The sequence below is a fragment of the Bos grunniens genome, chromosome 2 (assembly GCF_055505025.1).
Source record: "Bos grunniens cultivar Pamir isolate PY7600 chromosome 2, Bosgru_T2T1.0, whole genome shotgun sequence".
Classification (NCBI taxonomy): domain Eukaryota; kingdom Metazoa; phylum Chordata; class Mammalia; order Artiodactyla; family Bovidae; genus Bos; species Bos grunniens.
The window spans coordinates 16,605,552-16,621,027 of NC_141166.1; the positions used below are offsets into that span (position 1 = coordinate 16,605,552).

The following is a 15,476-nucleotide window of genomic DNA, read 5'->3' on the forward strand; positions in this document are numbered from 1 at the left end:
GGAAACCTTAAGGGACCTTCATCTAATGTTGTTATTTCTTGAGGGTGGAGCTCTGCACTCTGGGACAACATTTAAGGCAAGTCATTCACATCCTATCTTCAGAGGCTACTCTTCCCAGCTGGATGCTGGATCTGAGCAAAGATACTATCCAGGTGGAAATATCAGTGCTCCTTAGACTCAGGCAGGCAATTAGCATCTGAAGCTATCCATGCTGAGCGGTGCCTGATCAGCTCACCAAGCTTCTCCCCAGGTATGTCCTCATACTCTGACTGGACAATTCACTGCAGGTAGGAAATTGGGCTAATCCACCTTCACATGTCCAGTATCAGGAAATGCGGGCAGAAAAGAAACAAGTTTAACACACGGATTTCTAAAATCAAGGCAATACAAGGCAAATAAGTGCCAAATAAGTGGTTCAGATAGTAGGTAAGAATGGGCTAAAGCTAACAAAGAGAACAGGGACAAAATAAAATCTGGCACCTGGATTTGAAAACCAAGCTCAACCCAGTAGGGACTGCAATACTTAGAAAGCATCTTAACGGTTTTACATTTGAACAGGATTGATAGCAATGGCACCTACTGACTTGATGGGAGTCGGGGGGAAGGAGGGGGGTGTGGGGGTGGATTAGGTTACACATGAAGGCCATACAGAAAAGGAGACTAGAACTCCTCTGCAATCTGAGCCCATCAGATTAGACTAGAATACTCAAGTCCAGACACTGGACTTGTAGGACTCTGGCAAACCGAAACATGTCCACATGTCCTTAGGAGCCAAGTGGTGAACCATATAGAGACCAAACAGGCAACCAGTGGCCTACAAACTGCACTTTTTTGCATTAAAAAAAAAAAAAAAAAAAAAAACCCTAAGGGTTGGAGTGCTTTCTTTAATTGCTAATTTCAAATGAAAGACAGTTTACTTTTTTCTCGTGAATAGCTAGAAAACAGATGTTTAAAAAAATCTGGCTCAGTATAATGAATAGTTAATAATTGGAACTAATTAAAAATGACCCAGGTTAGGGACTTCCCAGATGATCCAGTGGTTAAGATCTCACACTTTCAATGTAGGGGGCTCAAGTTCAAACTCCGGTCAGGGAACTAAGATCCCATGAGCCACAGGGCACAGCCGGAAGGAAAGAATCCAGGTTAATTTTTGTCAAGATGTGCTTGAACCAACGTTAAACAACCTGGGTATGAATCTCACCATATGTGGCCCTTCCTGTTGTGGGCAACTTATTTCATCTCTCTGCTAAGTCACTTCAGTCGTGTCCGACTCTGTGCGACCCCAGAGAAAGCAGCCCACCAGGCTCCCCCGTCCCTGGGATTCTCCAGGCAAGAGCAATGGAGTGGGTTGCCATTTCCTTCTTCAATGCATGAAAGCGAAAAGTGAAAGTGAAGGTGCTCAGTCGTGTCCGACTCCTAGCAACCCCATGGACCGCAGCCCACCAGGGCTCCTCCGTCCATGGGATTTTCCAGGCAAGAGTACTGGAGTGGGGTGCCATTGCCTTCTCCATATTTCATCTCAGAGAGTCTCATTTTCCCTATTTGTAAAACAAAGCAACAAGATCCCCCTTACAGGGTTGTTTGAATCAGTTAATATGTGAAAAGCAGCAAAGTGCCTATAGAAGCCATTATTGCCATTTTCAAATTAGCTTGCTGCTGCTGCTGCTAAGTCACTTCAGTTGTGTCTGACTCTGTGCGACCCCATAGAAGACAATGGCACCCCACTCCAGTACTCTTGCCTGGAAAATCCCATGGACAGAGGAGCCTGGTGGGCTGCGGTCCATGGGGTTGCTAAGAGTCGGACACAACTGAGCGACTTCACTTTCGATTTTCACTTTCATGCACTGGAGAAGGAAATGGCAACCCACTCCAGTGTTCTTGCCTGGAGAATCCCAGGGACAGCGGGGCCTGGTGGGCTGCCGTCTATGGGGTCGCACAGAGTCGGACACGACTGAAGCGACTTAGCAGCAGCAGCAAGCTAATTTGAAAATGGCAATAATGGCTTACTGCAGACCAAAAAATGGAGAAGGAAATGGCAACCCATTCCAGTGTTCTTGCCTGGAGAATCCTGTGGAGGGGGGAGCCTGGTAGGCTGCTGTCCATGGGGTTGCACAGAGTCGGACACAACTGAAGTGCCTTAGCAAGCATGCATGCATTGGAGAAGGCAATGGCAATCCACTCCAGTATTCTTGCCTGGAGAATCCCAGAAACAGAGGAGCCTGGTGGGCTGCTGTCTATGGGGTCGCAGAGTCGGACACAACTGAAGCGACTTAGCAGCAGCAGCAGATCAAGAAATATTTGGGTAGGAATGGACCAGATGACCCATAAAGTATCTTAAGATAAAATTTTGACTTCTTCAGTTTGGTGGAGAAAGGAGTATAGGGTTGGCAGAAAGCTCCACTGAGACAGGACTCCAATCCAGAGCTAAGACTTGAAGGGCTTAGGATGGGGTTTTTGTTGTTCAGTCGCTAAGTTGGGTCAGACTCTTTTGCAACCCCATGGACTATAGCCTGCCAGGCTCCTCTGTCCATGGGATTTATCAGGCAAGAATACTGGAATGGGTTGCCATTTCCTTCTCCAGCGGACCTTCCCGACCCAGGGATCAAACCTGCATCTCCTGCATTGGCAGGTAGATTCTTCACCAGTGAGCCACCAGGAAGTCCCTGGAGATGGGGGGTGGGACAGTGGTAATCAGTATAGGGATGTGCTCAGCTACACAGTGGGCTACAGAAGCAAAGTCCCAAAGACTTTTTTTCAAGTAGTAGAGCCCTCTCAGCAACCAGGAAACATTCCTGAGGAGCTGCCAAGAGTGCTGGAATCCAGGATCTATGAATTTGCACACCAGCACTCACTGTCCTGGAAAAAGTCCAATTTCCCCTCAGCAACAGTGGGTCACAAACTAAACTAATGGTAATTCCACTTTACATGTATATCTCTCTATTTAACACTTTACAAAGTACCTTTAAGCACTGCTGAATGTGATTTGATCCTTATCACACCCAGTGCAGCAACAAGACACTAATCACTAATGCAGTTTGGATTAACAGAGGCTCAGAGACTCGGTAACTTTCCTGCTGTCAAATAGCTGGTAACTGGTGGGTCTGAGGCTGGAAATCTAGGTCTTCGGAAAAGAAGACAGATTTACTGCTAGACTATTAGAAGAAAGCCAAGAACAAAAATCTACCTCCAGATACAATTGCTGGAGGGAAATGTGCAAAAATTTACGCATTTCCTTTCTGCACCTCCAAAATGTTTGATGCTAGAACTAGGACTCAAACAATAGATAAGGTTCACCCGTTGGGTAAGAAACTGAGTTCTGGGAGAGTATGTTGGAAGAGGGCGAAAAGAGGAGGAAGAAGAAAGGAAGTAGGAAGGAGTCTCAGGAAGATGATGAAAATTCCGTAAGAGAGCAGCCGCTGCGCTAATGCGCTAAACGCGGCAGCCACATTACCTCACTGCATCCTCGCAACTCTGTAACATGGGCTCTGTTACGGTCCCTACTTTGCAAATGAGAAAACTGAGACTCAGAGGAGAGGTGACCTGCTTAGGCCAGAGAGGTGTGTGAGAAATGCTGAATTCAGTGGCAGGGCGGCCAGGCTGCGGAAACAACCAAACGGCCGAGGTCTCCGCCCCTCCACGCCGCGGGTAACCCGCACTCGGGCGGGGCGTCCCAAAATCTCCTTCCGGGCCGCACGGCCACCTCCTGCCCCCAGGACACCGCACTTCGCCCTGGGTCCGTACGACCCTGGGGTCCCCGAGACCCCCGCATCCCTCGTCCCTAACCCCCTCATGCCCGCTGGCCGCACAGGGCCGGCCAGACCGCAGCCCGAGTCAGAGATTGTGGCCTGTGCCGCAGTTTGCGCCGCCTGCAGTGCGGGCGGGGGTGGGCGCAGGGAACAGTTGGGGGGAAGGGGCCCCGGGGGACGGCCACGCGCCACTCACGCGTCGAACTTGTTGTTCATCCTCTCGCCGCCACCGTCGCCACTGCCTCACGAAGTGACTTCCGCTCCCCCAGGTCCCTCCGCCTAGGGTCCGGCCACTTCCGGTTGCTCAGGGCACAGCGGAACGTTGGCGCTTTGGCCGGGTAGGGGGCGGATATCCCGGGACGCTTTCCTCCTGAGCTGAGGCGCTCAGGTTTGGCGCCTGTGTGGCGTGAACTCGGGTCTCGGTTCCTGTGCCGGTCCTTGTTCCTGCCTGCCGCCCGCTCTGCTTAGCCGAGGGCGTCCTGACCGCCTCCCGAGGCGGGCTCCGAGAAGGGCAGCTCCGAGTCGCTGAGGGAGCCGGCTCTTGCTAAAAATCCCGACTCCACCTGCAGTGGAGCTGCGCGATCCTGGACTCTCTCCTAACCTCCCTGACGCTGTTTCTTTGGTACTGACCGTCCTTTGATATACTACCCGTATCTTCACGTTGCCTTGTGGATTGATCGAGATAATCAGTGTCAGGCTCTACACAAAGTTGCCCTCAATAAACGGTAGCGATTGTTCATCTTTGCTTACTTGTGCCAGGAGCTACAGAGCTCCTCTCCACCTTCCGAGGCAGAGAGGGTGAGAGACTCACCCCAGGTGGCTGAGCTTGTAAGAGGCTTACAGGAACCAGCAGTGGTCCCTTCATCATCGAATTACCTGCTGCTCCAAATACACAGCAGTGCGTGCAGCGCACACACACGCTCTGGAGTAAATGCAATGAACCTGCTGATGAGTGATTTCGAAAGCCAGCAACCCTGGCTATTTCCGGGGTCTTGCTCCCCGCCCCCCAACAATGTCCCGTTGTCAGGATACTGTAACATTTTTTTAATCTTCATCGGCACCTTTGATCCTGTGATGAAGGTAGATAGGAACTGATATCTGTGCCCATATTTACAGATGAAGACACAATTTCAGGAAGCACAAATGTGCTCGTGTCTTGTCACCAGTAGAACTCAGGGCTCAGGCTCCAGCCATACTCTAAAAGCATGGCCTTCCCCAAAGACCAGCTAGCCTCCTTGTTTCCCAACTAGGGCCAAGGGAGGCTGGTCAGGGTCTCCTCTCAGGCTCCCTACTTCCCTCCCTAGCTCTTTCTTGTCTTAACCATCCCTTCAGACCAGTGCAAATTCCCTGGCCTTTGAGAAGAGAAAGAAGAGGGGTCCATTTTCCAAGCCATAGAACTTTCATAGAATGTCTAAGATTGGGTCAGAGTTGGGAATTCTGAACTCCAAACCTTATTTATCCACCATTGTTCTGGCAAGCCCCTCTTACTCTAGGCCCCAATTTGCCCAACCTAAACACAGGGGAATAGTGACTCTTGCTTATCTGTAATGCTATGAGGAGCTTTTGAGAATGAAAAAAAGAGAATAAAACTCATAAAATGTTTGATGCCTACAGCCCCCATAAAGCAGGCAGATGCCACCTGAAGTGGGCTGCCTCCCTTTCAAGAGAGCATTGGCTGCCACTCTTCACTTATCTCATGACTCCCCTCCTTTAAGAAGCTGCAGGGAACTTGCAAAAGGGAAGAGAGGCCCAGGCCTGGAGGGCTAGGAACTTGTCTAGCTGGGGATAGGATAAACAGAGTCCTTAGGGTTTCAGAAGTGATGGGAGTTGACAACACTTTGCTGAAGTGAGGGCAATGCCAGGACAAGCAAGCCAGTGCCACGTGCATGCTGATTCCACTAGTGCACTCTGCCCACATCCCAGCCCCAACCACTCTGGGGTTCCAGCTCTGTCTCTTTATTTCCCCAGCTTTTCTCACATATCCCCCAAGAGTGTTTCCCAAATAGTATACTCATGACCTCAGGAGCAGAAAACAGCTGATAAGACTCCACGTGGCTAGCAGCAATTGGTCAGCTCAGTCAGATGAGGGCAGATAGGAGCGGGGGTCCCCAGGAAAAGGCAGGGCAGGTACTCGGTTGTAGTGGGCCATGAGGAAGATGCCAGCAGTGCCACAGACAAAGAGCGAGAGCATGGCCAGGAAGCAGACTCGATCCAGCACTCGGCCCACCAGGAACCACTCCTTGTTCCCCTGAGGGTGGAAGGCAGGGTAAGAGGTGACCAGAGGTGACACCAAGGCTGGATCTCTGGAGCATCCTTAGCCACCCAGCAGGCTTCTGCTCTTCATTTCCTTGAGCCCTTCTCACCTACTTCAGGTCTGACCCTGGCTTTCTCCATGGTCCCATGGTGTCATTCCCAATTCCACTTTTTCCATGCCATTGCCATACCATGGCCACCCCACTCATCCTGCCCCCATCTCAGGTTCAAGTTTGCACACCAGGTGTGCAAACCCTACCCCACCCCCTGCTGACTTACACTGTCAAAGTGAGTCTGCTGGTGCCGGGCACGGGCAATGAGGTTGCAGGCCTCCACGCAGGCCTGGATGGCCGGGGCGGCCTGCTTCAGGCTGCCACACCATTCTGGGCTCTGCCCTGACTCTGGGCCTTTCTCTGTTGATGAGGAAGGGTAAGGTTTGGGAGTAGAATGGGGGAGGAACAGTCTGAAAAAGTGGCCCCCACTTTCTTAGGGACCCCAGCCCCTCTCTTCCCAACCTGGACGTTTGCCGACCCCTCATCCACTGTGCCTGGCACCTTGGTCAACAGATGACCCTTCCTGTCCATCACACCCCCTGCCTTACCAAACTTCTCCAGCGCTGCCCTCACCAGCCCATTGCGCTGGCGCTGCCGGAAAAGAAGCTCACTGCGGGGCAGGCAGAGGGCCACCTCCTCCCCAGCTGTGATTGGCCACCCTGAGGAGGAACCATTCTGTAGACGGGGGTGGGCATCCTGCACAGCCACTGGGGCCAGTGGGCGAACGTGCATCCGTAACAGCTGGGGCAAGAGCTGCAGGAACACCTGGAGAGATGTTGTGCGCGGCTTAGCCTAGTGGATAGCAGAACTTCCTGGGTGACCGGGCTTGGGAGCAGAAGGTAACAATTGGCACAAAGAGTTCACGTGATGGGGGCCCGAGGCAGCCTGGCAGGGGCAGTGGCTTGGCCCTGCTACGGCTTACCTGTCCTGAGCCAGACACTGACCTGGAACCCCCAAACTTTTGTCCACATCAGAATCACCAGGACACTTGTCATGAACACAGGTTCCTGGGCCCCACCTCTGACCCAGGATGTCTGGGGCAGGCCTGGGAATCTGCCTTTGTAACAAGGGTCCCGGCTGATTGCTGCAGGTGGGCCGCAGCTCACACAGGCACTGGAGCCACTCGGCCCGGGGAGAATCCTGCCTCCTCCACTTTCTTGCTGTGCAACCTCGTCTGGGATACTTAACCTCTCTGTGCCTCAGTTGTCTCATGTATAAATGGGAGATGAGACCAATACCCATTTCACAGAAGTCTTAGGAAGGTTAAATAAGTTAGTATACGTAATATGCCTCCCACAGAGTAAGCACTATATTATTCTTGATCCATCTGGGCATGTTCAAGATACACATGGGGCTGGTCTGTTGCTGAACTTGGTGGGTGAGGAATGTGCCCAGGGCCAGTAGGGGCATGTGAACAGACAGGGCAGGAAGAGGCTGAAGTAGGCAAGGGTAGGGAGCTTGCCTTGCGGACCCCTCGGGCCATGGAGTGTGTGTGGGGGGACCGCAAAGACACGTTGAGTACGACCACAGCGTTCACGACAATGAGGATGGTCACCACCAGGAGGAAGGTCAGGTACCTGCAGGGCGGGATAGGCAGGTGGTGGGGCTGGTTGCTTCATCTCCAGATACCAGTCCCACCCCTCTAGTGGCTGACTCCCCCACATCCCTGGGATTGAGGATTGTAGGGAGTGGCAAGAGGGCAGTACCCTGTGTTCATGAGAACGGAGGAAAGGAAGTGGGCTCAAGCATGAGAGCCAGCCTTACTTGCTGATGAGTGGCACCGCCTGGGAGGTCTCGGGCACCTTCTTGGCCACGAGGAAGAGGAAGACGGTCTGGGCCAGGAGCACGTTGATGGCGACGGTACACTTCTGGCCCCCCGCTGCCCATGACCAAGAGGCCCTCAGAGCGGATCTCAACCTCCCCACCATGGGGCAGTCCCCTCCCCACAAGGAGTCCACGACCCTGGTGCCAAGTCATAGTGCCATTCTGTCCTCCCTGCTCCCTGTGCCGCTGGCCGGGCCATTGCCCCCCTCCCACCAACACTAGGTACCCTTGGCAGGAAGGAAGTAGATGAGGATGGCTACAGAGGAGATGAGGACACAGGGCGCGATGATGTTGATGACATAGAAGAGGGGCTTGCGCTGGATGAGCAGGTAGAAGACGACCTTCTGGTGGCCTGCCTCCTCGGCTGGGGCCGCCTCGTCCAGCAGCATCTTGGCTGGCCGGTGCCGGATGGCCCACTCCCCATTTTCTGCAGGCAGCAGGCGGGGGTGGGCACAGGGACTGGGGGCGAGCTGATCCCGGCAGCCCACGGAACCCAGTGCCCACAGGAGCAGCACTGTGCGGGGAAGGATGCTTGACGCCCCTCCCGCCAAAACCAGAGTCACTATCAGTGAGGAAGATCAGCTTTGCTGGGCCTTTAAATGACATGCATTTTATGGTTTATGGGAGCTTTCACCTTGAGTGACACGGGGGGGCGTGGTCTCGGTCTGGCTCCGCCCCCACAGCCAGGTCCTGCATGGACCTTGGATGGCCATTACCTGTGAAGGCCTCGGGGTCGATGAAAATCCATTCGATGGTCTGACCGTCTTCCTGGCTCAGCTGCAAATTGATCTCATTGGTGCTGTAGGTCTGGGACCTGGGAGATGGGGGTGGGAAAGAGGATAAATTGGAGTGTGTGTAGATTCACCCAGGAAGTCACACAGACCATCTCCTGAGGGCACCTGTGGGCAGTTTTGCCTCAAAAAGCACAGTCAAGAATTTCTGAGCTCTTCACAAAGCCTTGGCATGAGATGGGGCGGGGCAGGGCGGGGCGGGGCGGGGCAGGGAGTCCGGTTTTCGAAGTCTGGGGAAACTATAGATTTTAAGGACCAGGAGGTTGCAGCCAGAGCCAAGGGCCATCTGGGGTCCCTTCCTTCCGTTGCCTCCAGGGCAGAAGGGGCCGATGGTGAGAACAGGAAATACAGCCTATACCTCTCTGATCTGTTTTTACTGAAGAGGGTCTCCTGATAGGTTCCCTTATTTAAAAAAAAAAAAAAAAAGACTGCTTCTCTAAAATATAGGGAACCCCTCCCACAGACCGCCGTCCCCCCATTGATGGAGGAGGACACTGAGATAGCCCTGGCCTCTCCGTGGATCTGAGGGTGCAGTGACCTAAAGTGTGTGTGCATGGGTCTGTGCACATGTGTCATGGGCATGCATGTGCCTTCTCGCCCACCCACGGCAGTCCCTGATGGCTGTCTTTGGCGGGGAAACTGAGGCAGTGAAGGAGAATGAGTGAGGGGTCTGGGGCTTAGCAGAGAGGGTCGTGGGCATCTCCAGATGTCTGGGCCCCAGAGAGGTGGAGCCCGGCTCCCCACCCCTGGCCGGAAGCCTCAGATCCCCACCTGGCCAGGACCCCTCTTTGATCCGCTCGGAGAACCCCCCACCCCCATGCGTGGGTCTCCTCACTGGAAGATGAGGGAGCAGTTCTGCCAGTCGAAGGGGAAGAAGGTGACAGAGACGGGGCAGGAGGAGCGGAAGATGGCCGGCGGCAGCCAGTACACACAGCCATCGGGAGACACGAGCACGTTGCAGTAGAGGGCCACCTCGAACACGCCATCCACGCTGCGGACAGGCCAGGGTGTGGGGCTGGGGGCCCGCGCCCCGACAGTCCCTGCTAGACTGAGACACCCCCCCCACAACCCTGACCAGTCCTCTGCCCCGAGTGGATGGGGCCCCGGGACACCAACCCTTCCCAGCCACCATGCCCCTGCCTGGTCCCCCGCTACCCCAGCCTCGGGGACCACTGCCTCCTCCAACAACCTCCCACAACACCCACCCTGCAACACCCACCCCAGCTCTCCTCCATACGGGTCATGACCACGACCGACAGTGGTTAAGCTCCCCGCTTGTCCTGTGCCTCCCGAGGGAGCTGTCCTTGTACCCACGGTAGTGGGGAGAGCAGCCACCCAGGCGCCCCAGCCCTGAGGCGGTGGAGCCGGGGTTGGATCAGTGCTGCTGGTTCCCGGGCCCCACCCTTAGTCCCCATGCCCTGGCGCCCTCAGGGGCCCCAGCTGCACCCTCTGTTCACCTGTCTCTTTCCCGGAGGCCCCCTTGTCCTGTGGGCCCTGCCCTGCCCGGGCCCCCTCCTCACTTGTTCTCCAGCACGATGTCTGGCCGCCACACCATGGTGGATGGCACCCGCAGCACCCACAGGCCGCCGTAGTCTCGAGGGTCCCAGCGAAGCCGGTAGTCACACCACTGCTGCAGGGGGAGGGGCTGCCAGACCCCATCCTGCCCCCAGGACCCGGGCCCCCTCCAAGGGCAGGGAACGCAGAAGAGGCAGGATGGGGTGAGAGGGAAACAGGCAGCTCTAAGGGGCCTCGGGGGCCTAGAGTGGAGCTGATGGAAGGAGGAGGGCAGTCTAGCAGCTTCTTACCATTTCTATCCAGACGTTGGTGGTGAGGGCCTCCTCTCGCTCATTCTAGGGGTGCAGAACAGAGGACAAAGTCCCCATCATGGACTGACTCCCCAGACATCCCTACAAGACCCCAGCCTCTTGGGCAGCCCCCATGGGAGTTGGCCAGCTCCCTGGTGGGCTGCCCAAGCCCTCTCTCTCTCCCCTGTGGGCCCTGCCTGTTCCTGCCTGCTGGAGCCACCCCTTCACTCCCCAGCGGGGTCCCGGGGGAGCAGTGGGCTGCCATCCCTGCCCCCACCCCCAACACACACACACAGGCCTGTGCTCACCAGGGAGATGAGGTTGGTAAGCGTGAGCTTCAGGCTGACATTGACCACGTCCGAATCGTGCTCAGCGGGTCTCAGGTGGGGGTTGTAGCCTTGCATCAGGTCCCCGAGCAGACGCTCCTCCTGGTTCCGGCCCTCGGCCCCTGGAGCAAACAGCGGTGAGAGCCTGGGACACGGCCTCTGGGGCAGATCAGGGCGGGGGCGGGCCACGGGAGCAGGGGACATGGAGAAGTGGAGAGTTGGGGGGTGGGGGACAGGCCTCAGTAGCACTCCTCCCCAGACCCTCCGTCCCCTGAGTCCTTGGGCTCCTGGTCCCGGCCTCCCCAGGAGGACCCGCTGTGTCCACACCCAAGCAGACAGCCAGCAGCGGCAGAAGGAACAGTGGCCTCTGGCCCCCGCACATGGTGCCACAGTTCTCCGTAGGGACGGGGTGGGACTGCAGTTCCCCCCCGGGGCTGGGGGTGCAGCCTCCGGGGCTCATGTAACAGCCCACATTCTCCCACCCCAAGCCACCCTGGCCAGCCCAGCCCAACCCCGCCAGCTGTCTGACCACAGCGCTGTCAGCTGTCCCCGGGTGGACACAATGCCGGGCTCAGATTACCCAGGCTGGGGAGGACAGAGGGGCTCCATCTGCCCAGACCGTCCGGCCTCTGTCCCCACTCTCAGGCTCAGTTGACCCAGTCCTCTGTCCTTGTTCCGGCTGGGGGCTGAGGACACAGCTGGGGATAGATGAGCATGGGACAGAAAGGCGGAGCGCTGAGGAAGGGTCCTGATTGGCGCTCCCTCCTCCTGCTCCCTCCAGCTTGGTCAGGATTTGGGGAGGTGGGAAGGCCGATGGGTAAACATGTTTGGTGCTTCAGTTTCTGTGTCACATGGTTGAGGTCCCCAAACCTGAACATAAATGAGAGCACCAGGTGTTGGGGTCCCCCAGTCTCTGAGGCAGGGAACTCAGGTCTGGTGAACTTTAAAGGAAGGGGGACCAAGGACGATTTGGGATGCAGGCCCTAAGAAATAGGACAGTTCCTGAGTAGGGGCTCCTTAGTGGGGCCTCAGCATCTGTGAAATCATCCATTCATGGAGTCCCCAGCTTGTGGGGGGACATAGCGAGGCCAGGGGGACCCAGGGATAAGCCTGAACTGCTCATGGGAACTCATGGTCCAAGGTGGGGGCAGGCAGGATGAAGGCAGTGGCCCCTGTAGAGTCTGATGAGGTGACCCAGAGGGCCCAAAAAGGCTTCCCTTATAGCTCAGTCGGTAAAGAATCTGCCTGCAATGCAGGAGACCTGGGTTCGATCCCTGGGTGGGGAAGATCCCCTGGAGGAGGAAATGGCAACCCACTCCAGTATTCTTGCTTGGAGAATCCCCATGGACAGAGGAGCCTAGCGGGCTACAATCCATGGGGTCCACTAGAGTCAGACATGACTTAGCGACTTAACCAACCAACCAAGAGGAGCCAGAAAACCAGCCCCATCCGCACTGTGGATTGTGGTCAGCGGGAGGGCGGGCTGAGGCTGATCTAGGCACCGAGGGCCCTGCTGCCAGTGACCACCTGTCTTCTGACCGGCTATTCCCAGCAGACAGCTCAGCATGACCCAGTAGGTGGGCAGGTTCCCAGACGTGCCGCCCACCCTTATGCACTCTGGGGGAAGGGTGGGGGAGGTCTCTGAGAGCTGGAGAGAAGGCACCATCAGAGGATGTGTCTCCCTCCCCCTGAGTGAACGGCGTCTTTGGCCATTTCAATGTGTGACTGTGAAGCAGAAGTCAGCCCACGTGCCCTGTCCTTGGAGATCCAGGTGAGGTTGGCTCAGACCCCAGCCCCCTGCATCGGGCCACAAGGCCCTCCTGTCCTTGCCAGGACTTTGGGGTTGGGGAGTAACAGCAGTTGCCCCTGCCTTCCCTGAACTACCTCGATCTCTCATTTGGTCCTGCTCTGGGCCCTGCGCTCGGTTTTCCTGGACAACCCTGCCCCCAACCTGAAAAGCTTCCCTCTCACCACGCATCTAGGTGTGTAGCCCACTTTCCCTGGAGTTTACCAAGCCAATGGCTCCTTTTCCCCACTTTGCCCCCGGCCCCCCCCAGACTCAATTCCATCACCTGTTTTGCAAAGCAGTACCTCTCCTCTTCTCTGTGCTGTGCTAAGTTGCTACAGTCATGTCTGACTCTGTGATCCTATGGACTGTAGCCCCCCAAGCTCCTCTGTCCATGGGATTCTCCAGGCAAGAATACCGGAGTGGGTTGTCGTGCCTTTTCTCCAGGGGATCTTCCCGACCCAGGGATCGAATCCATGTCTCTTAGGTCTCCTGCGTTGGCAGGCGGGTTCTTTACCACTAGTACCACCTGGGAAGCCCACCTCCTCCTCTCTGCTCACCTCCAAGATGATGCTTTGCCAAAGATCATTAATGGCTTCTTCCCCATAATCATGGACCACCTACTGCCCACCCTCCTCCACCACCCCCAGGCATAGATGGTCAGCTGATTCTTGACACTTCTGACTTTCTTCTCTACAAGTGTCTGGGAAGGAAAAGGAACACTCTGGAGAGTGACTTCCTTCTGGTAGGAACTGTACCTCCTTCTTCTGGATGCAGATTTTAACTCCCGGTTTCTTCCCTTCTCTCGGCTCTGGGAGGTCTCCTTGGTGATCTTGTGGCATCTCTGAGGAGTGGCAGTTTCTGCCCTGGATGTGTTAAGGTCGGGGTATGGGAACCATTGGACTTCCCTGGCAGCTCAGTGGTAAAGAACTCACCTGCCAGTGCAGGAGACTTGGGTTCAATCCCTGGGTCAGGAAGATCCCTTGGAGAAGGAAATGGCAACCCACTCCAGTATTCTTACCTTGGAAATCTCATGGACAGAGGATCTTGGCGGGCCACAGTCCATGGGGTTGCAAATAAGCAGACATAACTTAGAGATTAAACAACAACAGCTTCAGTTCAGTCGCTCAGTCGTGTCCGACTCTTTGCGACCCCATGGGCTGCAGCATGCCAGGCCTCCCTGTCTATCATCAACTCCCGGAGTTTACTCAAACTCATGTCCATTGAGTCGGTGATGCCATCTAGCCATCTCATCCTCTGTCGTCCCCTTCTCCTCCTGCCTTCAATCTTTCCCAGGATCAGGGAACAACAGCTTGGAACCCATTAAGAGAAAGCCTCTTGTAGTCCTCACTCGCTGTCTAACAACTCTGCCACCTACTCCTCCAGAGGCCTGAAATGCAAAATGTTCATTTCCCAGGCTCCTTTGCAGGTGGGGCAGCCATGTGATGACCTCTTGACCAATGGGGTGTCTGCTGAAGTCAGCTGAGCGGTTTCAGCTTTTTCTTCCTGTTAAAAGGGTCAGAAAAGGCTGACCCCTTTCCTGCCTTGAAGATGATGTGAAATATGGAGCTGTGGCAGTCAAGGTGCTACCTGAGGCTTCAGGCTGGAGGACAAAATCAGCACGTGAAGGAGAGAGGGCTGGGCAGAGAGCACAGAGCCGGGTCCCTCATAGCTTTGTGGGGCAGCTGAGATGGGGAAGCAGCTGCTGTCTCAAGATTCTTCCCATATGAGAAAGAGGAAATCTTGATGTTTAAACCATGAGTCTTGGGGATTTTCTGTTCCGGCACAGGCCGGCACATTTTCCTGATGGATTTATCGCCCTTTGAGAGAGGGGTGGGTAGCTGTGCTGGCCTGGGGAAAGTGCGTAGGGACTCCCTCTGGCTTCATGGGAAGCTGGTCTCCTATGGGTGCCACTTCCTGGGGAGGGAAGGAGATGGGGTTCCATGTCACCTGGAGGGTGAACCAGTCCTGACAGCACCCTGGGGCTGGAGTACTGGGCGAGTGGGTGTTGTTGGGGGACCCACTGTGACCCTGGGAACCTGCTCAAGAGGCATCCTTAGTCGGGAGGGGCATTTGAGGGTTGTGGCTCAGCTGGTAAAGAATCCGCCTGCAATGTGGGAGACCTGGGTTCGATCCCTGGGTTGGGAAGTCAACCCACTCCAGTACTCTGGCCTGGAGAATTCACATATTATATAGTCCATGGGGTCGCAAAGAGTCGGACATGACTGAACGACTTTCACTTAACTTCTCCTCTAGAAGGTTATAGGCAGGCATCTGAGCAGGCTTGACACACTGAAGCCTTGCTATTGGATTGTGTAAGACTTGCTGCAAACAGAGCCACCATGTGGCAAAGAGAAGCAACAACAGTGGTCGAGGGATCTGGTTTCAGCCTTTCCACCCTCACACATCTCTGCGTGGGCTTCCCAGGTGGCTCAGTGGTAAAGCATTGCCTGCAATGCAAGAGACGCCAGAGACGGGTTCGGTCCCTAGGTTGGGAAGATCCTCTGGACTGGCAACTCACTCCAGTATTCTTGCCTGGAGAATTACCATGGACAGAGGAGCCTGGAGGGCTGCAGTCCATCAGGTCACAGAGGCAGACATGATTGAGCACACATACACTACTTAAGCATCTCTCTGAGTGAGACAGAGACCCTTCCCGAGTTGGTGGCCAACTCCAGGGAAGACCCAGACTCCCTGCTCATCTGAAAGGTGTAAGTCTAAGCTAGTTTTCCTATTGAGAGGGGGAAAAAAACTAAAGATGTGTACCTTGAATTTTTGGAAGGTTCGTATTGGACAGCAGAAGTAAGTAGGGTCAGTTTTGATTTAAAATGATTTCTCTTCTTTTCAGTTCCATGGAAAGATTAAACATCTTTCCTTCTATATACCTGAGCT

At 55.1% G+C, this 15,476-nt stretch overlaps 2 protein-coding genes across 5 annotated transcripts in view; both read right to left on the reverse strand.

Moving 5' to 3' along the window:
* EIF4E2 (eukaryotic translation initiation factor 4E family member 2) overlaps positions 1-3,998 on the reverse strand; it is a 30,936-nt gene extending 26,938 nt beyond the window's left edge. For all 4 annotated transcript variants that reach the window (XM_086335311.1, XM_086335306.1, XM_086335295.1 and 1 more), the window contains exon 1: positions 3,943-3,998. In XM_086335311.1, the coding sequence (XP_086191437.1) occupies positions 3,943-3,962 (20 nt within the window). In that variant the 5' untranslated portion in view covers positions 3,963-3,998. The remainder of the gene's footprint in view (positions 1-3,942) is intronic.
* A 1,690-nt stretch (positions 3,999-5,688) lies between these two features.
* CHRNG (cholinergic receptor nicotinic gamma subunit) lies at positions 5,689-11,180 on the reverse strand. The gene is made up of 12 exons (XM_086335328.1): positions 11,060-11,180; positions 10,781-10,920; positions 10,473-10,517; positions 10,188-10,297; positions 9,503-9,658; positions 8,593-8,690; positions 8,103-8,303; positions 7,817-7,931; positions 7,515-7,629; positions 6,601-6,817; positions 6,279-6,412; positions 5,689-5,994 (listed from the first exon to the last, which is right to left on the reverse strand). Exons 1-12 carry the CDS (start codon positions 11,178-11,180, stop codon positions 5,821-5,823), a joined length of 1,626 nt encoding a protein of 541 aa, XP_086191454.1. The 3' UTR covers positions 5,689-5,820.
* Positions 11,181-15,476: the final 4,296 nt, after the last annotated feature.